This window comes from Zerene cesonia, chromosome 10 (assembly GCF_012273895.1).
Source record: "Zerene cesonia ecotype Mississippi chromosome 10, Zerene_cesonia_1.1, whole genome shotgun sequence".
Classification (NCBI taxonomy): domain Eukaryota; kingdom Metazoa; phylum Arthropoda; class Insecta; order Lepidoptera; family Pieridae; genus Zerene; species Zerene cesonia.
In genome coordinates, this window is record NC_052111.1 from 2150828 (window position 1) to 2171436 (window position 20609).

Below are 20609 nucleotides of genomic sequence, written 5' to 3' on the forward strand. Positions count from 1 at the left end.
ACACCCCGCGGTTGCACCTGCGTAAGTCCGTATCCTGTAGGAATATCGGGATAAAAAGCAGTCTTTATGTTATTCCAGTTGTCCAGCTATCTACGTACCAAATTTCATTGCAATTTGTTCAGTAGTTTTGGCGTAAAAGAGCAACCAAGGCACATACATCCTTACAAACTTTCTCATTTATAATATTAGTAAGATAGTAAGATTCACAACTTGAAAAAAATAGTCAAGAAATGTGAAATCATAACTTCAGAAAAAAGCAAAAATATTAATTTGTTTCAGGCTATATTTAAGTTTTTATTTGAATGTGATATGTGTGTTTGTATTTTAGTGATTTTTTAAAACATTTCAAGATGTGATGAATAGACAGGAATACAATAAAAGATATTAATTAAAAATAATTTTAAAACAGGAAATCAAATCCCGCAGAGGGGTTGTGCTATCACAGTTGCAAGAGCTTCAAGATGCAGTTGAACCAGTACTGAGATTAATGCAACGTGATGATGTCATGAAGACAATGGAAACCATGAGAGATCCTAAAACACTCATCAATTATTTGACAACCAATAAAGAATTTGAGGTATGCAAAATTCATTGTTTTACTCTTATTTTCGCATACTATGCAATTCAACTTAAAATTAGATTGATTCTAGGACATATGAATGAGTTTGTGCAAATTAGTAATCCGAGTTGGAAAATAATGTTTTTATTTAAAGCTGATGATAAATTTTTCTTTACAGTTCAAAATTGAAATGATAGACAGCATGTATCGGTTGGCCAAATACCGATATGAGTGTGGTAACTATGTGGAGTCAGCTTCGTACCTCTACTTTTGCCAATTGGTCATGTCACCAACTGACAAGGTAAAATATATGCTGTATTCTGTAATCTATATAACAAGACTAGCAACTTGCCCTTGGGCTAAAAGATATAGCCCATGTTAATCAGTTGTAGTTTTTTAGTAAAAGAAATTGTTTATTGATTCAGTAGTTTTAAAGTTAAATTGTCAAAAAAATATCTTTAAATTACTCGAGTTTGAAACTTGTTCGATGATATTATTACATATTTTTGTTATCTTTAACTAGCCATTTGTTCCTGATCTGACGTTCATGAACAAATGTGGCTTATTTTGGTGTTGAATTTGTAGAACTTTTTTTTTTTTTGTTTGAAAACGCAGAATGCTTACTTAATTTACATAGCAAAATCGCGATCTTTGCTCTGCAATTTCTGTGTCACAACAATCACAAGTTATAGAGGCCCATATCCTTTTCCTTATACTTCCAAGCCCTTCCTTTATTCATCTCGTCAATCCTCTCTTAATAATTTAAAGTTGGCAATTTAACCTTACCTATGACGAGGCTCTATAGCGCAACACAAATATCGACGTTTTCGGCAAATTTTTCATACCTTAGGTTACATTGTATAATTTAGGTAACTAGCCAATTTATCTCGGGCATTTTATAGCTTTTCCAATGGTAAATAATTTGTCAAAGCGGTTTTTTTTATTGGCAAAGTTTCAGTTAAATTGTCACAAAGAAACAATCTCTACTAATAAATCCTTCTTCCCACTTCCTTCCTATTAATCCTTCTTCGTACTAAATTTATAAATGCGAAAGTTTGTGGGGATGGATGTTTGTTACTCTTTCACGCAAAAACTACTGAACCGATTGCAAGGAAATTTGGCACGTAATAGCTGGACAACTTGAATAACACATAGGCAACTTTTTATGCCCATATTCCTACAGGTACAGACTTACGCGGGTGAAACTGCGGGGCGCAGCTAGTAATTTATAAATGCGAAAGTAACAGTATGTCTGTCTGTTACGTTTTCACGCCTAAACCACTGAACCGATTTTGATGAAATTTGAAGATGGAGCTCAACTATGGGCAAGAACGTACTATAATTTTTAATGCGAATAAATACACCGTATCATGTCGCGCAATGTAACCGAATTCCACGCGGGCACAGCCGCAGTCGCAACGCTAGTAAAAAAATCGTTTCTCTTATAATGTCAGTATTGATTACTTTTATTTTGTACATTTTTTATTACCAACAAAATAAACATTTATTTATTTTCAATTGCATATTTATTAAAAAAAATGTTATCTTATGGTACAGAATATTTTAATATCATATTTAAATTTAAATATTATTCCGTAAATAATGCAGTACTATTGTTACACCGCATATATCACCTTAGTGCTTAATTATATCTTGAATCGTAACTTTCACTGTCTTCAATTGAATTCCTTTAAGTAAAATATATTTTATTATTTCAACATCATCAAAACATATATAACATATGTTATATTCAATGTAACAAAAAATACGTACAAGCTGTTGTAAAGCATTAACTGATTGAAAGATGGATGACATTGATTCCGATGTGCTTGAAGGTGCGATACTCCTGGAAAACATTGCGCGCAAGTCTCACACTGGTACACCATATTTGGTGTCGAGTTAGTCTCCGCTTCATTACATACCTTTAGGATGAAATGACTCACTTTGTATCTGTAACAATGTTATTTATAAAAGCACATCAATCATTACAAAAATCGTGTTATTAGCAAATCCACTAACCTGTGATTATATAAATGATCATAGTTTCTAAATTTGCGATCGCATGCATTGCATAGTAACATTTTTGGTAAAGAAAACTTATAGCACATGAGTAGCCAAGGGCATAAAACCCAGTGTTTTTCAGCCGACTTATAGGAATCAAAAGATAGGTTACACGCATTACATTTGTAATTTTTATCAGAAGTGTGAGTTCTGGTGTGCTTTAGCAGCCTTGGTATATTTGTGTAGACTTTCTCACAAAACTCACATTGCAGAAGTAGAGACGTCTTTATTTCTCTAATGCAGTCTGTATTATCAGGCTTGCAACAATAGGTTGAATGCTTTATAGCAACCTCCCGGTGAGGCCAAACTTGGAAACATTCTGTACACGTCCAAATTATCTGCCAACGTGGTTGCTTGTCGACATTCGCATGTCTCATAGAATAATGTCGCCTGAGACCTGTTTCATATACAAAACATTTGCCGCATACGTCGCAGGGATAAGATCGCATTGGCCTTGGGCAAATTATATCGAAAATCTCTTTCTTTTTTGTATACGTCAACGTTCTATTCAACTTGTGAATATTATCCATTATTCGAGCATTATTTTCTTTTACTTTTTCAAGACTGTATTCAAGTAAATTTTCATGTGGTTCAGTGTCTTGAATTGTGTTATTGGATTCACTCTCAGTACCAGCAGTTAATTTTGATGGACTTATTTTGTTTTCAACTTTTCTTATAGGCAACTGTGATATATTGCTGATGTTTAAACCGTTTATTTCTTTTGCACATTTCTCTATGTTTAAGTTGACATTCTCGTGGTCTGAAACGATTTGCACAATCAACCGAGACTTTTCTATGTCTTTCTTCTTAACATCAATTTTACCTTCCAACCATTCGCCAAATGTACATTCTTCGTTTTCATTTTGTCCAATAAGAATAAATAAAGACTTTAAACTAATACCGTTCTCTAATTTGTGTATAATTAATTTTGTCGACATGTTGCCCCTGCACTTCACTGTAAAATGAAAATATATATCAGCAGCTTCGCATCATATCGGCAGCAAACAGCAGCTTAAATGTCAAATATATATTTTTTTAAGAGTACCTATACACTGACAATTACACACGTAAAAAAGGTTAAAACAATAAGGTTCTACATAACGTATAAAACAAATAGTTTTTAGAGTTATTGTGAACTTGCGATGAACGGTAAACACAATTTAAAATTTGAAAATTAATTTTAGAGAAATAATTTTTAAAATTGGGTACCTACGTCCGGTCCGGGTTGACCCGCTGTTGTCTCCCCTAAATGGTAACTAGACTACATAACGTTACGTTACTACATTACGTAAAGTACGTTCCCTTACTAGGTTAAATAGTAGCTTACTACTGCTAAAAGAATATTTAATGAAAACTGATGCAGTCGTTATTGAGTTTAGAACGAACAAATAAACCTCGTAAATCTCTTTTTTAAAATATTATATAGGTATAAACATATTATGATCGGTAAACCTTCACTTCATACATTTAAATGCTATGAAATTTAATTACTACCTTTCTTTTAGAACTATCTTCCTGTATTGTGGGGCAAGCTTGCTAGTGAAATTCTCGTGCAGAATTGGGATGGGGCTCTGGATGATTTGACGAAACTTCGCGAGTTCATCGACAACGGTGGCGCGGGAGCCACGGCTAGCAACATGCAGGCTCTGCAGCAACGTACCTGGCTCGTTCACTGGTCACTGTTCGTCTTCTTTAACCACGTCAAGGGACGTGATCTTATCATTGAGATGTTCTTATATAGACCATTGTGAGTAATTCAAGAGTCATATTCTTACTACAGTAAAGTACTTTTAGCAGCAACGAGAAAATAGGTTAAGGATACTTATAGTCATTCAAAAAGTGAGTTAAGTGTTCCAAACACGTACTGAGAGTAAACATTGTTCAATTAGTCAAAAAGGTTTGTTAAATAACTTTTTCGTGCTTTTTATATAAGATTATCATTTATTATATAAGATAAGCATTTATTATTTGTCAACAGGTATTTGAACGCAATTCAAACCATGTGTCCCCACATACTGCGCTACTTGGCAACAGCCGTTATTATAAACCGTTCAAGGCGGAATGCCCTCAAGGATCTCGTAAAAGTCATCCAACAGGAGGCATACACTTACAGGTGCGTGTAATGGCAGAATCATAGGAATATGTATATGTACTTAGTTAGATCTAGTAGAAAAAAAAAATAGTAAAGAAATGTTACTGAAACCAACATAATCAAAATTTTTGTGCTTGAAATTAAGTTCCAATTATCGGTGAATAAATTTCGCAGTGATTTTATTTCCACAATATATAGCGACGAAACCATCGAAATCGACGAGTTTCAATAGAATCAATCAAAACAAAAGTTTCGTAAATTTCAGTTTGCAAAAGTAGAAATATGTCAAAATTCAACAAATATAGTCCTTTTATTTCAGGGATCCCATCACGGAGTTCATTGAGCACTTGTACGTTAATTTCGATTTCGAAGCGGCCCGCAGAAAGTTGAACCAATGCCAGGCTGTGCTGTCCACAGATTTCTTCCTTATCGCATGTCTCGAAGAATTCGTCGAGAACGCTAGATTGATGATTTTCGAAACCTTCTGCCGTATCCACCAAGTTATCAGTATCGGGTGAGAGCTACACTTTCAAATTATTAACCTCACCCTGGAATTTTATTACTCTATTAATAATTTTATTATCAGAGGGAAATTTCATACGTTTTTGAATGCTATCTATAATTTATTTTTAAACATTATCTTGCTTTTATAGAATGTTAGCAGAAAATTTAAGTATGCAACCTGATGAAGCAGAATGCTGGATCGTGAATTTGATTCGTAATGCGCGTCTAGATGCCAAAATCGACTCCAAGCTTGGTCACGTGGTGATGGGCGCACAGCCATTGTCACCGTATCAACAGTTAGTCGAAAGAATTGACTCCCTCTCCGTAAGGTCAGAAGCATTGACATCGTTGGTAGAAAGGAAACAGAAAGTCCGCAATCAAGACGTAAGTGATTATAAAGCAATTTATAGTCGTAATTATTTGGTATGTTAAATGATAACATTCGATACATAACATTTTCCTATATTACAGGAGAAGAACTAAAGTGCACAAGAGCAGTTTGTAATAAAATTATAATTTGTTTTTCTCATTACAGATACGCTGGGGAGCACAAGAATTTTAAGCCAAGTGTTATTAAAAGTGTCGCAAATTTGTTCATTTTTGTAAAATGATAAAATTTTATAAAATATACATATTCTTACCACAGTTCATTGTTTATTTAGCTGTCAGCATCCAACCTATACAATTATTTCATATCTATACTAGTATAATAAATGGGAAAGTAACTGTCAGCCTCTTCTTCATACCTAAACCGCTGAATTGGTTTGAATGAAATTTAGCACAGATATATAGTAAAAAATAGATAGTTTAAGAAGTGAGAACGGACATAGGATAGTTTTTATCCAGGGAATCCCACGGGAAAGGGAACCATGCAGGTAAAATACCTGGACTGCTTACCTTTTTCCCTGTTTATATGGGCAGCAAGCTATAAATATTAAATTAATATTGTGGTTTGAAGGATTACAATCAACTTTAAAAATATGTCAATAGTAAGTATTCAGGCAGGAAAAATTTAAAAAGAAACAAAATATTTTCATAAAAAATTGCCTACAAACCCTTTGAACCTAATTGGTCTGTTTTTTAGGAATAAAATAAAAACAAATACATAAATCACATTCAATTTAATATTTGATTACTATATTATTCTACAGGCTTAATTGTTATAAATCTAGACAGGATAAAGGCAACCAAAATTGTAGACATAACAAAAAAGACCACAAAAACGTAGAAACTGTCTTCAGAAAAGACATCTGTAAATGCTGGTATTTGGTTGTACAGCTCCTCAACTACATGTAGGTTTCCTTTTCTCGTCATTGTAGATTACTTCCTTTTACCCTTCTTTTTCTCTAATTTGGTTTGAGTTACAATTTGTTCAGGGGGTGCTAAAGATGAAACGTGTTTGTTTAATAGTTCTAGAATCTCCAAACAAGTTAAATTTCCACTTTTTAAAGTTACTCCTTTTATATTTGCTTTTTCTGAAATTATTGTAAAAGATCATGATAAATATATCACTCACTTCATGTCTCTGTTGAGAAATACAATAACATAATTAAATGTACAATAACCAATAATTCATTTACCAGCTATGGATGGCAAGAGGCTTATATCGACTGTTGGTTCAGATCTGTCACATATAACTTCCGTTTTTAAAACACAGTTTGGATTTGTTAGTGCTATCTTAGGAGAGCTGATGTAATGTAAAAAATTTCTGAAAAAAGTAAAATCAGATTAAAAATATATAATTTAACACTATTGTCCAGCTAAAAATATTACCTGTGTTTGTGTTACTTATAAATTATATGAATTTTTATATTTCTAATTACACTTAAATTAATAATCTGTGTGAAATTATTTGAATATGTAGATGAAGCTACAACTTATCTTGATTTATATGAAAGGAGAATTAGAAATTTATAAAATAATATGTTTAGTGGTCAATATAACATTGTCAATAAATTATTATCAAATCAAATGAAAAATCCAATATTAATAAGGAGTCTGGATACCTAAGTTTATTATACGAACGCATCAAATACACAAAATCAAGTCATTGAATTTAAATAGCTAATTTAAAAATAGATACTATAATTGCAATATTTATTGTTGTTTCGAGGGTTAGAAGATAACCCATTAATATTACTGTTACCTTGTGTGTGTTACGTTTCCACCGAACGGATCAAATTTTACCGTAATTCTCTTGGCTGCTTTGAGATTAACAGCCCGCAGTTGTTTTCCTATTGCTGAAACAACACCCCCCGATCTCCTGAAAGTACCACTGTATGGGACAGACATTTTCAGGACTTTTCTGGTTGATAAATATCAAATTCGACTGACTAGTGACTTTGATTTCTGTCACATACTCGTTGCATAGATTATGTAATCATTATACAGACTTAAAATGTATGGCTACTAGGCAATAGGCATGTAATGCAAAATATATAGCCACTGTTTTACTTTGAAGTGGAATCGTAATGAATCAAAATATTTCGACTTTAATAAACTTACGAGCTATATTATCAGGCTAAAGATTTTATAAACGAGTTGCTTCTATCTTTTAAACTTAAAAAATATTGAATAAACGTAATGCTTTCATTCTATAAGCAATAACCGTTACCCAATTATTCATAAATAAGGCTTTGATGCTAATGTTAATCTTGTGATGTCTTACCGTTTAGGACATTAAATTTAAAACATGTGTATGTAGACCGCACTGAAATGATAGAAAAGCATAGACAAAAAATGAGGCGTATTTATGGATTGATAATAGTTTATGGTTGTGTTATGTCAAAATAGCTATTAGCTATTCCAATCCATTAGATTAGACGTCAAATTCCAGCTTACTTGTAGTTCAAAGCCACATAATTTTAATGTATAGTTGAGAATTTTCAAATCTGTAACTTGTACAATATTTGTTTTATATATTTTAATTGATATAAACATATTTGAAGATGTACCCCGTTGGCCAACGTAAGTATTCACCCATTATGTATTTACGACCACGAGTCAGAAAGCAGCTACATCCTTTGTTTGGTTGTCCTAAATAACGTTTTAGAAGTACTAATGAGTTAGACTTTACAATGCATATAATAATGTTTGATGATTAAAGTATTCTTGTATTTAGTAAATAAATTTAAATGTTTTTTAGCTCCAGCGGGGGAGACTAGTGCAGGGGCGGTGGGTGTTACGGCTGCTGCTAGCACGCCAGTTGGTACTACTGGTGCAGCACCAGGGGCTCCCAGCGCTGCTCCAACTACTGGTGCACCTCCTACCGGAGTTGCAGCCGGAGCTGGGGGGATGTCTTTAGTATCACCAGTTGCTGCTCCACCAGACATGCCTGACGTACTCACCTGCCCAAGAAGACCTAATTTAGGTCATGAAGGAAGACCTATTATGCTACGTGCTAACCATTTTCAAATATCAATGCCAAGAGGATTTGTTCATCACTATGATGTGAATATACAACCAGACAAATGTCCTAGAAAGGTATACTAGAAATCAAATAATACAATATTCATGTTATAGTATACAGACGGTACACAGGTTAATTTTATTTCAGGTAAATAGAGAAATTGTTGAAACTATGGTTCATTGTTATAATAAAATATTTGGTGCTTTGAAACCAGTGTTTGATGGTAGGAACAATCTGTACACCAGAGATCCGCTCCCCATTGGTAATGATAGAGTTGAATTGGAAGTAATTTTGCCTGGTGAAGGTAAAGATAGAGTGTTCCGAGTGACAATTAAGTGGGTTGCACAGGTATGTGTTTAATACTTGATTGATGAAAAAATTAATATGTATTTTCATTCACAAAGTTTCAAACTATTTATGCATCAATTTTAGGTGTCATTGTTTGCCTTGGAGGAAGCATTGGAAGGTCGCACCAGACAAATTCCATATGATGCAATCCTTGCGTTGGATGTTGTAATGAGACATTTACCATCCATGATGTATACACCTGTTGGACGTTCATTTTTCTCATCTCCAGAGGGATACTACCACCCACTAGGAGGGGGCCGTGAAGTATGGTTTGGTTTCCATCAGTCTGTAAGACCTAGCCAATGGAAAATGATGTTGAATATTGATGGTAAGAATATTGTGTACCAAAAATTATTTATTTTTTCCAAACTGAATTTACTTGTCCTGTTTTGAAGAAATTTTTCATACATACATTTGGTAAAAATTGAGTATATATGGATTTAATCTTATAAGAACAAGAACAGAAAACTTGCTATAAATTATTTACTATATATATTATGGTTTTATGGTTAAGTTGGCCTGGATACTTTGAATAATTGATATTAATTTCATAAATTTGCTGTACTACATTTCATCAAATTTTATCATTTTGAATGTTATATTACACATTAGAATTATATGACACTTAGGGAAAAAGTGGTGAAGCTTGTTATATGCTTTTGCAATAGTTAACAGATCCTACATATTTTGTACCCATAAGGTAAAAGATGTTAATTAATTGAAGCTTGGTAACTTAACATTGATATCTTATTAATTGATGCAAATGTGTGTTATTAGTTGTTATTCAATGTCATTTTTTTTTATTTTTTTTAGTGTCGGCAACTGCATTTTATAAAGCTCAACCAGTTATAGAATTTATGTGTGAGGTGTTGGATATTCGAGACATAAATGACCAAAGGAAGCCATTGACAGATTCACAGAGAGTTAAATTCACAAAGGAAATCAAAGGCCTAAAGATCGAAATTACTCACTGCGGAACAATGAAAAGAAAATATAGAGTATGTAATGTCACTAGAAGGCCAGCTCAGATGCAATCGTAAGTCTATTTTGAATAGTATATGTTACAAAAAAATATTTGTTTTATTTTCATTATTTCATTAAAATGACTAAACTTTTATGTATTATTGCTTAATGTTCACTGTTTATACTATCCAGTAAATTGTTAATTCTCAGTACAAAAAGCATCTAATCAACAAAATTTTTAACTCACATTATTCAGGTAAATATTGAATTTAACTACATTACAGATTCCCTCTACAATTGGAGAATGGTCAAACAGTTGAATGTACTGTGGCAAAATATTTCCTAGATAAATATAAAATGAAACTAAGATACCCACATTTGCCCTGTTTGCAAGTAGGTCAAGAGCATAAGCACACCTACTTGCCTCTAGAGGTGTGTAATATTGTACCAGGACAGAGGTGTATAAAGAAACTTACAGACATGCAGACTTCTACTATGATTAAGGCTACAGCTAGATCAGCACCTGACCGGTATGTGATTTTGTCATCTTATTAATAGTTGTAATATTGCCATATTTTGCTATTGGTTTCAGGGAATTTAAAGAATTTTTTTATTTGTATGTTATGAACCTTTTTTGAAGTGAAACTTCTTTAGAATCGTTGTGATTTCAAACCTGATGCAACGGAAAAGCGACAGGTAAGAGACAGAAATACAAAAATGTGTAGAATAAAGCCGGCAAAGAATGGGACAGAAATATACATACTATTTTATTCATTCTTTTGACGATTTATTGAAGTTTCACTTCTATCATGTGTGGATCGCACACACACCTTTTTTTGCTAGTTAGTTACTATTTTTTATTTATTTCTTTAAGTGTTATACAAACTTAAAATAATAATAATAATTAAATAGGGAGCGTGAAATCAACAACTTGGTGCGTCGCGCCAACTTCAATACCGACTTGTATGTAAAAGAATTTGGTCTTACAATATCTAACAACATGATGGAAGTACGCGGTCGAGTGTTGCCGCCTCCGAAACTACAATATGGCGGCCGAGTTTCCTCACTGGGTGGACAAGTAATACGTTTTATTCTTTTTATTTTGATTACATAAATGATATCTATAAAAAAAGAATGATAATGTAAAAACAATTAGAAATAACAATCTTTTTGTTATAAATATTTCTTATTGGTTTCCAATTGGGGTTCTTGTTCAATTTTTTATAAACATAACAAACAAACGCGAATGTTAAATTATATTGTATGCTATTTGAGACCCTATCCGAGTATATTACATATGTTTAATTTATCCACTTTCACCCCCTACAACGATTTCAATGTCGAATGGCTCAACCGATTTTGATAAAATATATCTTAGAACATTCGCACATAAGTCACCTTTAATAGAAAAAAAAAAATTTAAATCAATGCATCCGTTCGGGAGTTATGATGCCACAGACAGACACACACGTCAAACTTATAACACGTCTCTTTTTATGTCGGCGGTTAAAAAGTAGCTGAATTGATATTGTTTTGATAAATATTTTTATAAAACAGTATTCATTCAGTCATTTAAAACAGATTTCCAATATAGTAGCATATTAAAAATAAATATTGCGTTAAAGAGTAGTTGCATTATGGTATTTGCTTTCGCAGCAAGCTTTACCTAATCAAGGTGTATGGGACATGCGCGGTAAACAATTCTTCATGGGAGTTGAGATACGAGTGTGGGCCATCGCTTGTTTCGCACCACAAAGGACAGTACGTGAGGATGCACTCAAGTAAGAAAAATAATCAATAAATAAAGATACTAGTCTTTAAACACTCCTTTAATGGTTCTGAATACAATTTTTTTTTATCATCTTCGTGAGAACAACAAAGCAATTTAACTAATAAACTTGTTAAATTAATCTGTCATTATTTTTATTAGCAATTTATGAGCGTGAAAATTTTCATAACTTGTGTATTATTATAGATCATGTAAGATCATAATTTAGATTAAGAAATCAAAGTCAGATTTTGTACCCAGAAATTATGAATCTCATTAAAGAAAGTAGAGTGTTACTCTACGTCCTTCCTGTTTAAGCAACAACAAAACATTGAAAAATCATAATAAAAAAAAAATGATTTTTTATAGAAACTTCACCCAGCAGCTGCAAAGGATATCAAATGATGCAGGAATGCCTATAATCGGCCAGCCTTGCTTCTGCAAGTATGCAACGGGGCCAGACCAAGTTGAGCCAATGTTCAAGTATCTTAAATCAACCTTTGTACAACTCCAACTTGTTGTTGTTGTATTGCCTGGCAAGACGCCTGTTTATGGTAATTTCTCCCTTAAACTTTATTTTATTTGAGAAGTATTTTTTCCAATTGGATATAATTTTGATTTACGAATTTAATTTCTTAGAAAAAGTAAAAAGGAATTAAATTCTTTGTATTAGCATATATCCATCACATTTTATTGTTTTAACTTTCTTAAATTTGTTATTTAATTAATAAATATTTATATTCATATAGCTGAAGTGAAGCGAGTAGGAGACACAGTACTTGGCATGGCAACTCAATGTGTACAAGCGAAAAATGTCAATAAAACATCACCACAGACGCTGAGTAACTTGTGCCTAAAAATCAATGTCAAGCTTGGTGGTATCAACTCCATCCTTGTACCGTCAATACGTCCAAAAGTAAGTACGATTATACAAAATATATCGACACTAACTAACTTATTATTTATGAATGACTTAGATCATAACTGCCTCTAAATAAGGTATTCATTTCAATGAATGTTTATACAACGCAACGCGGACATATATTTACTATTTTGTTGTGAGTCTATTTATTTGTAATATCTATATATATAGTACGTCAATGGGTATTAAAACGAAAAATCAAAGAACGCATAATGTACATTATGAATTCCGCGATCCGTATCGAAGACCATGATACCATAGCGGTATGGTGACGTTGCAGGTGTTCAACGAGCCGGTGATATTCCTCGGCGTGGACGTGACGCACCCGCCGGCCGGCGACAACAAGAAGCCGTCCATAGCGGCGGTGGTCGGCTCCATGGACGCGCACCCGTCGCGCTACGCGGCCACCGTGCGCGTGCAGCAGCACAGGTGGGTGCTGCTGGGCTTGTAGCCGCGCGCCTCTGAATCGCGCGTGTGAAGTTTTTTCCCTACTAAGTATATATAGAACTTCCGATTCTTCTTCATATGCCTCCCCGACAAGGGGTGACGCCCTTGAGCGTGTCGCTATCAGATCTAAGTTAAGTCCGTGCTAAGATGTAATAGCCCTACAGGCTGACATCGAGTATGACAGCAAAAAAAAAATCTTCATACATTGGTATGCTAGGTGAAAAGTGGTATAGAGGGTGATTATTTGGATTGGCTACAACATATAACACAGTGGTCAGTGTGACTACAGAATAATGTTTAGTCACAGGTAAGTGATGTTGTGGTGTTCTTTCATTGTCAGTGATTATTAGTTGTAACTATACTGACCAGGTAGTCGCTACCTATTGTAATATCAAAATTATCATTGCTTCGCTTGTTCGATCGAATTTCCCGTGTTTTCGCAACTGTTAAAAGTATCCGTTATGGTAAGCCTCCCTAACCTCCTAACTATAAGTATATATATACATATATACATACTTTGAAACTTATCATTCAGTTCTTGTATGTATTAAAATTAAAAACAATTAGATAAAATTAGAACTAGACAACGGTTCGATTTTTTTTATTGTCTTCCTTATCGCATAAGATTTTCACGCAAAAGTCACTGGACCGATTTCAAAAATTATTTCGATGTTAAAAAGCGACCTAAAATAAAAAAAAAAATCACAAAGTTAATTTTTCAGTGCCCATTGGATTTTTTATATATTTATTTTCAGGGATTTTTCAGTATCATAATAAAGTAATTGGCAAAATCATTAAAATTGGTCACTATCGATAATTAAAAAACATTTTTAATTACCGAAATGATATAAAATGGAATAGAATCTACATAGAGAAGATTTAAAGATCAATAAAATTTTAAGTTGGAAAAGCTTGTGAGCTTAAATGAATTTTGTTTACACTTTCAGAAGACAGATATATTTAGACACATTCAATTTAAATCGAACTCACGACCATTTTTTATATAAGCAAGTTGTAACGTGTGAATTAAACATATAAGATCATAGTAACATTTCCCATGTCCTATATTGGCGTCGAACGATATAGTTTCAAATCAAAATCTGTCTAAGAAATAGACGCGGACGCCGTTAACAATCAAACATCGGCTCTCCCAGCCAAGCCCCAAGTCCTTCCCGTAAAAACAAAAATTGTGGTGTTCTATGGCAGCAACGGGTAACCATCGATTAATATAGTGAAAATGACAGGCAGGAGATAGTCCATGAGTTAAGCAGCATGGTGCAGGAATTGTTGCTGATGTTCTACAAGAGCACGGGCGGGTTCAAGCCGCACCGCATCATCATGTACCGCGACGGGATATCCGAGGGCCAGTTCATACATGTGCTGCAGCACGAGTTGACGGCTGTGAGAGAAGCCTGTATCAAGGTATGATTTGTGTATAAAAATTAAATTCTGCTCTTATAATGTTTTTATTTATCACTGGTGCAAAATTCGTATCTGTAGATTTATATATCGAAGTAACTTCAGCTATTCGATTTAGGAAAACGGTAATTAAACTTTAATTTAATTATTTAAGTAATAATTGAAAAACGTTTTGGATGATTTCAAATTTTAAATCAATATTTTATCTTTGTTTGCATCCTTTCTAATCCTACTAATATTATTAATGCGAAAGTTTGTAAGGATGTGTGTGTGTTTGTTGCTCTTTCACGTAAAAACTACTGAACCGGTTGCGATGAAATTTGGAACGTAGGTAGCTGGACAACTAGAATAACATATAGGCAACTTTTTATCCCGATACTCCTACGGGATACGGATTTACGCGGATGAAAACGCGAGGCGTAGCTAGTAAGTAATAACCAGAAATTGACAAAGAATTTTGTAGTAATTTAAAGTTAATGCATGTTTAGGTGTAGAATACTTACTTCATCATATACAATCCACAGCTGGAAGCGGAGTACAAGCCGGGTATCACGTTCATAGTGGTACAGAAGCGCCATCACACGCGGCTGTTCTGCGCGGACAAACGGGAGCAATCGGGCAAATCTGGAAACATCCCGGCCGGTACCACCGTGGACCTGGGCATCACACACCCTACCGAGTTCGATTTCTATTTGTGCAGTCACCAGGGTATACAGGTATGGGATATCCGGCTCGAAGGATCATTTTCGATTCTATGACGCCTAACCTGAACACGACAAACGTTGATAAATAAACATGTTTTAATACGTCGAGGACATTGTCTAATAAACATTTAAATTTGTTAGGTAAATTTCTTATACAAAGACAAACACATGTAAATTCGTTTAGTAAATTTAGTTTTTAGGAAACTTAAAATTGAACCGTCAATAATATTCGTTTTATAGAAATCAACAAGGGAGCGATTTTCTGCTGTTTACTAAAGAAATTGTATTATTTATTGTAGAAATTTAACAATAGCCAAAAATGACAAAAGCAATACAACACAATAACTATAACTTAACAAAAATCAATCACAAAAACCCTAACGTAAAAATATTTTAATGTTTACTGTCTTTTTTATTCAATACTTATTTATTTTACCCAGTGTCCCACGCCCACTGGGTTATAAATTAAATTGCCATTTAGTCATTTCATTACACATGTATAAACTATTATACATACATATTCGCGATTTGTGCTGTACGAATCGAATACATAACAAGCACACTTGTGCAGGGCACGTCCCGCCCGTCCCACTACCACGTGCTGTGGGACGACAACCACTTCGGGTCGGACGAGCTGCAGTGCCTCACGTACCAGCTGTGCCACACGTACGTGCGCTGCACCCGCTCCGTGTCCATCCCCGCGCCGGCGTACTACGCGCACCTTGTCGCTTTCCGAGCTAGGTATGTGCTTGTCTTTTTTTAGCATGGACACCTTGAGCTGGTGGTTTGCTTTTTTTTTCTTTTTGTTATAGCGGTCAACTGAGCCGGTGGTAAGCGATCACCGACGCCCATGAACATTTACAGAAGTAGTGTCTCTGTGAATGCGCTGCCCGCTTTTAAGGGGTAGGGTAAAGGAAAGGCGACTGGAAAGAAATGGAAAGAAATGGACGGAGAAAGGTCAGGAAAAAGGGTTGCGGATGTTCGTTCGCCTACTTATCGTATATGTAATTGCATTAGCAAGTTACAATTTGATACTTTCTGTAGGGGTTTGGTAGCTTCCCATGAAAAATATTCTCACGATGGTACTTCTCAATTAGAAATAAAAATGTAGCAATAATGTTCCGTGGCTGCAGGTATCACTTGGTGGAGAAGGAGCACGACTCGGGCGAGGGCAGCCACCAGTCGGCGTGCAGCGAGGACCGCACGCCGGGCGCCATGGCGCGCGCCATCACGGTGCACGCCGTCACCAAGAAGGTCATGTACTTCGCCTAACGCGCGTTGCCATGGTTACGGCGCCCGCGTCGTACACTGCGCCTGCACGCGTCGCCATGGCGACGACTCCCGCGCTCACTTGATACACGATTGTCTATGGGCGGGTCTTTGGCATTTATTCACGCTTGACGCCCGCAATCGTCCAACGCCCCGGTCTTGAATTTGTAGCAATATTTGTTTTGGTTTTGTGATGAATCTTTTTATTCTTCGTTGTGTGCAATTGGCACTTAATGTGGATTTACGTAAAATCAAGTATTAAGATGCAACGATCGGACGCTTCGCCGTTAAATACTTTAGAGTTGCGTATTTGACCCATTTATGAAGTATTTGTATTTTTGTGTAATTGAGATTCGAGATGAGAAACGGTACAGCTAAATATAACTGGATAAAATATTTACTTGACCTAAAAGCTAACATTCTAACGAAGGTTAATTATTCAGCTATTCCTGGAAAGTCAAAAATTTTCATTCATGCTGCTTTAATGTCTACTTTTAACGTAAGAAGGTAGCTCTTCAATGATGGTTGCTATCGATGGCAATGTAAATAAAATCTCTCGATATATCACATAGAAGTGTCTTTTACTCATTAAGGTATTATGAATGTTTAAAATCTTAAAAATCATTAGAAACACAAACTTGACATTTTATAAAAGCAGTAATGATTAGCAGCAAATACTTTTGAAGTAAAGTGTATTGGCACATTGGGTGAAATCTATGTACACCTGTACAAAAAAATGATGCTCTAGAGAAGTAAGTAAACCATAAAAATATTTACTTGATTTTTTTTTTCCTAAATGACAATAATAAAGATTATTTTAGTATGATAAAGACAGCAAAACTGATTTCATTGAGTAATGTTTGGTTAATTTTATCAAAAGCTATTAATTTTCTCGTTGAATTTTAAACACTAATTATGTTGGATTAGAAATGCATTCTGCATTTCATTATTATCATGATGCCTTAAATATTGTGTGTTAGTGTGTTAATGTAACATGGATTGGAAGTCTAGGAAGATAGTTTTATTTTTGTATGAGTTTGCTTACTGTAATTAAATTGCGAATGACTAAAATAATTCACTGTGTGTAATTCTAAACTAAAATACCGCCTCTCTGGACCACATCAATTATATTAACATGTTTAAAAATATATCTTAAAGACATTAGATGGTACCACGCCATTTCGTAGTAACGATAAATATGGAACATCTTTAAATATAACTTCGATCATCCATCGATTAAATCTCATCATCAATCAATCTCATTTTAAAATAGTATGATACATGTAAAATATGAAATGCTATTGCACTAAAACATGTAATACATGAAAAAATATACAAACTAAAATACCAAATTAAAAATATTTAAACCTTTTAAGGAACAACATTATCATATTTCGTTCGTTTTCCGGTTTCGTATCAGCCTTTTTAAGACGTCCATTGTTGGACGGATTGGAGGCCTCTACCTTTCGTACTTGTTGCCTGCGTTTCTAAAGTTCAAAAAACAAATTTTGTTTGTTGCTAGTTACAGCATCTAATATTTTATTTTTGGAAATATTAGAAATAAAATTAAATGAACCTGAGAATAGCAATATTCAAATCATTTCATTTCATTTCATTTCAATAGCAATAGTTAGTTTCATATAGTCATGTTGCAAATTTAAATATATTAATATGTATTTGTTATGTTAAAAAGTTTCAGTTGTAGATAAATATGTAGAACTAAGGAAATTGTCAAATTTTTCTATTTCAGCTGTACTAAATCAAGAAGATAAAGTAATATAATTGTCGTAGCAAGATCATGTATAATATAGCGAAACCCAGGTTAAATAATAATATTTCGCACGTGCCACATAATGCTCGAGGTGGGGATCGTTTGAATGCCGAGGATCGATTTTAGTTATAAGTAATTTAAAGAGCTCTTTATTCTTAAGTAGATAAGTGTTAGAATTTTAGTCCAATATGCAATATTAAACTTATTTCAAGACCACTAACCCCCTCCATACCAAAAGTAAGGTTCTCTGCCGCCTTTTAGTAATAAGTATTTTTTTTTTTATTTTTAGCTATTGATTTATAATTATTTTATGTTATCTGATATGAAATATCATATAAATGTATTTGACAGCTCTAAAGAAATGAGCATCTTTTAAATCGGCACAAAATCGTGTAAAATATACTTAATTTAAACAGCGCTTTCATACAGTTAGTTTTAAAATGAGACAAAATCCTAACCTGCGCCAACACGTCAATAATATTAATAAATAAATAATCAATAAAAAAGTTTTTTGAACAAATAGTTTTTACAAATTAACGACGATGATCGGTTCCCTAGTACAGCCGTTTCGGGGCCATAGGAAGGTGCAGCAGGGATTTATGGTCAAATAGTAATATTAAAAAAGTTATAATATGTACTAAATTAAGTATAAAAATTTCGTTGTTTGCTTTTTAATGTTATTAACACTTGGATAAAGATATTGCTTCTTGTGTCGTAGTATGTACTATGTATGAGTAGAAGATATTTTTTATATTGCACGTTATTGTGTAAAACAGCTTCATTAATTAAGATTTTGATATAGATTGTAAACATAGATTCCAAATTTCTTCGTGCAGGGTATTTCGTTGAAATAAAGGTCCTTAGTCGAAAAAGATAACTTCGTCTTCTTCATATTATATGAAGCACTCCAAACATGTATTGATATACTACTGTTATAAACTTTTATGTATTGGTCTAATGCTTAAAAATAACTCTTTCTATATGTAAGGTTTTGCGATTAGTATAATTGTGCAAAATAAATACTAAGTTAACGTCTTAGATATTGTTTTACATACAAGGGCTTTGAAATATGTTAATTTTAGGAATCTATTTTTAAGTTCTTATTTACATTTTACAAACTCAACATATCAAAGACAATGGACGACAACTTTATACACGCACCATTATATTCGCAAACCCTTATAATGATTTACTGAGAAATAGGCTGGCTTTATGTACACATATCTCCAAATCAGCTCAAACCATCTTTAAAATAGCCTTACATAATTGTTATTGAAAACTGTACATAATTTGTAGTCTCAAATCTAGTTGTATAGTTAATAAATATATGATGTATTCTGGGGCCCTCCTCGATTATTTAACGACGCGCCTTGACGTATGAAGTATGAACTATTCTACTTACAAATATTTTTTTAGATATTAAGAGTGGGATTTTGTTTTTATTTATTATAATGGATTTGATAATTCAGCAGCGTAATCAATTATGTCAATTTTATTTTTCTAAATTAATTGAAACTCTTGGAGTCTTAAGCATTTGCTGTAAACGTGTAAGTATCCTTGGTTTGACAAATAGAGACACATTGATTATAGAGACCAAAAGCATCTGTATCACATACGTATATGTATGTTGTTTTTGTGTAACTTAAAATTAGTTTCGCCTTAATGACCATGGATTGCTTTGTTTAATTAAACGCGCGCCTATTTGCTACAAGTTTCGTTAATAAAATAGTAGATCTCAGATCTCATATAATTTTGATTTTTATGTTTACATTTTAATGAAATAATATGTAACGCCTACTGGAACAAAATGAAACTATTGTTTCTTGAATGTCTTTTGTAAGCTTGTGTTACAAATTTGATAGGTTTATGTATAAGTTGGTGAATTGTGAAAATGCTTTGAGTTTTAATGATAAAAATTGCGCCATCATTACACTACATATTTTTATTATCTTACACAACCAATAGCCACTGAATATTGTTTGGTTATTTTTATATCATATCCATTTACACATTGGTAACAAATAGGTATAGAGATAATGTAGCGCATGATGGACATATTATATGTAATAGGTTTAAATAAAACTGTTTATTTAAAAACTGTCTTTTATTTGCTTGTCAAAATATTTTCTTGTGTCGCGCCCTTGTTTCATAATAACATTATTGTATCATTACTAATTAAGTAAAATGTTAGCCGATAATTCAGTAAACATATTTATAATTTGCAAAGAATAAAAGTGTGCATATTGTACTTATAATTGCTGATATTAACTAGCTAATTGTTAAACATTTTGAAAGGGATCCATATTATCAATTTAGAGATTATACGAAATAAAAAACAAAAGTTCGTTTAGTACATAAACTTTATTTACCATT

At 33.4% G+C, this 20609-nt stretch overlaps 5 protein-coding genes across 6 annotated transcripts in view; 2 read left to right on the forward strand and 3 right to left on the reverse strand.

Moving 5' to 3' along the window:
* Positions 1–5866, forward strand: part of LOC119829471 (eukaryotic translation initiation factor 3 subunit E) — an 8730-nt gene extending 2864 nt beyond the window's left edge. The window contains exons 3-9 of the mRNA XM_038351994.1: positions 410–577; positions 738–860; positions 4126–4367; positions 4599–4733; positions 5032–5226; positions 5366–5600; positions 5752–5866. Of these exons, the coding sequence (XP_038207922.1) occupies positions 410–577; positions 738–860; positions 4126–4367; positions 4599–4733; positions 5032–5226; positions 5366–5600; positions 5752–5778 (1125 nt within the window). The 3' untranslated portion in view covers positions 5779–5866. The remainder of the gene's footprint in view (positions 1–409; positions 578–737; positions 861–4125; positions 4368–4598; positions 4734–5031; positions 5227–5365; positions 5601–5751) is intronic.
* Positions 1811–4105, reverse strand: LOC119829472 (zinc finger protein 34-like). Its single transcript, XM_038351995.1, has one exon. The coding sequence runs from the start codon at positions 3556–3558 to the stop codon at positions 2545–2547; it is 1014 nt and encodes a 337-aa protein (XP_038207923.1). The 5' UTR covers positions 3559–4105; the 3' UTR covers positions 1811–2544.
* Positions 5867–6322: 456 nt separating the features above from the next.
* LOC119829446 lies at positions 6323–6565 on the reverse strand. The gene has a single exon (XM_038351945.1). It carries the CDS (start codon positions 6528–6530, stop codon positions 6357–6359), a length of 174 nt encoding a protein of 57 aa, XP_038207873.1. The 5' UTR covers positions 6531–6565; the 3' UTR covers positions 6323–6356.
* On the reverse strand, positions 6508–7567 carry LOC119829444 (39S ribosomal protein L53, mitochondrial). The gene is made up of 3 exons (XM_038351944.1): positions 7363–7567; positions 6797–6924; positions 6508–6691 (listed from the first exon to the last, which is right to left on the reverse strand). Exons 1-3 carry the CDS (start codon positions 7506–7508, stop codon positions 6537–6539), a joined length of 429 nt encoding a protein of 142 aa, XP_038207872.1. The 5' UTR covers positions 7509–7567; the 3' UTR covers positions 6508–6536.
* Positions 7568–8020: 453 nt separating this feature from the next.
* On the forward strand, positions 8021–18050 carry LOC119829285 (protein argonaute-2). 2 transcript variants are annotated; one of them, XM_038351729.1, is made up of 15 exons: positions 8021–8183; positions 8362–8699; positions 8773–8973; positions 9058–9301; positions 9787–10009; positions 10221–10466; positions 10849–11014; positions 11593–11717; positions 12074–12258; positions 12454–12620; positions 12907–13055; positions 14306–14495; positions 15017–15208; positions 15768–15937; positions 16330–18050. In XM_038351729.1, exons 1-15 carry the CDS (start codon positions 8165–8167, stop codon positions 16466–16468), a joined length of 2754 nt encoding a protein of 917 aa, XP_038207657.1. In that variant the 5' UTR covers positions 8021–8164; the 3' UTR covers positions 16469–18050. The 2 variants fall into 2 exon arrangements, with proteins under 2 accessions (XP_038207657.1, XP_038207658.1); XM_038351730.1 differs by having other exon boundaries at positions 14318–14495.
* Positions 18051–20609: the final 2559 nt, after the last annotated feature.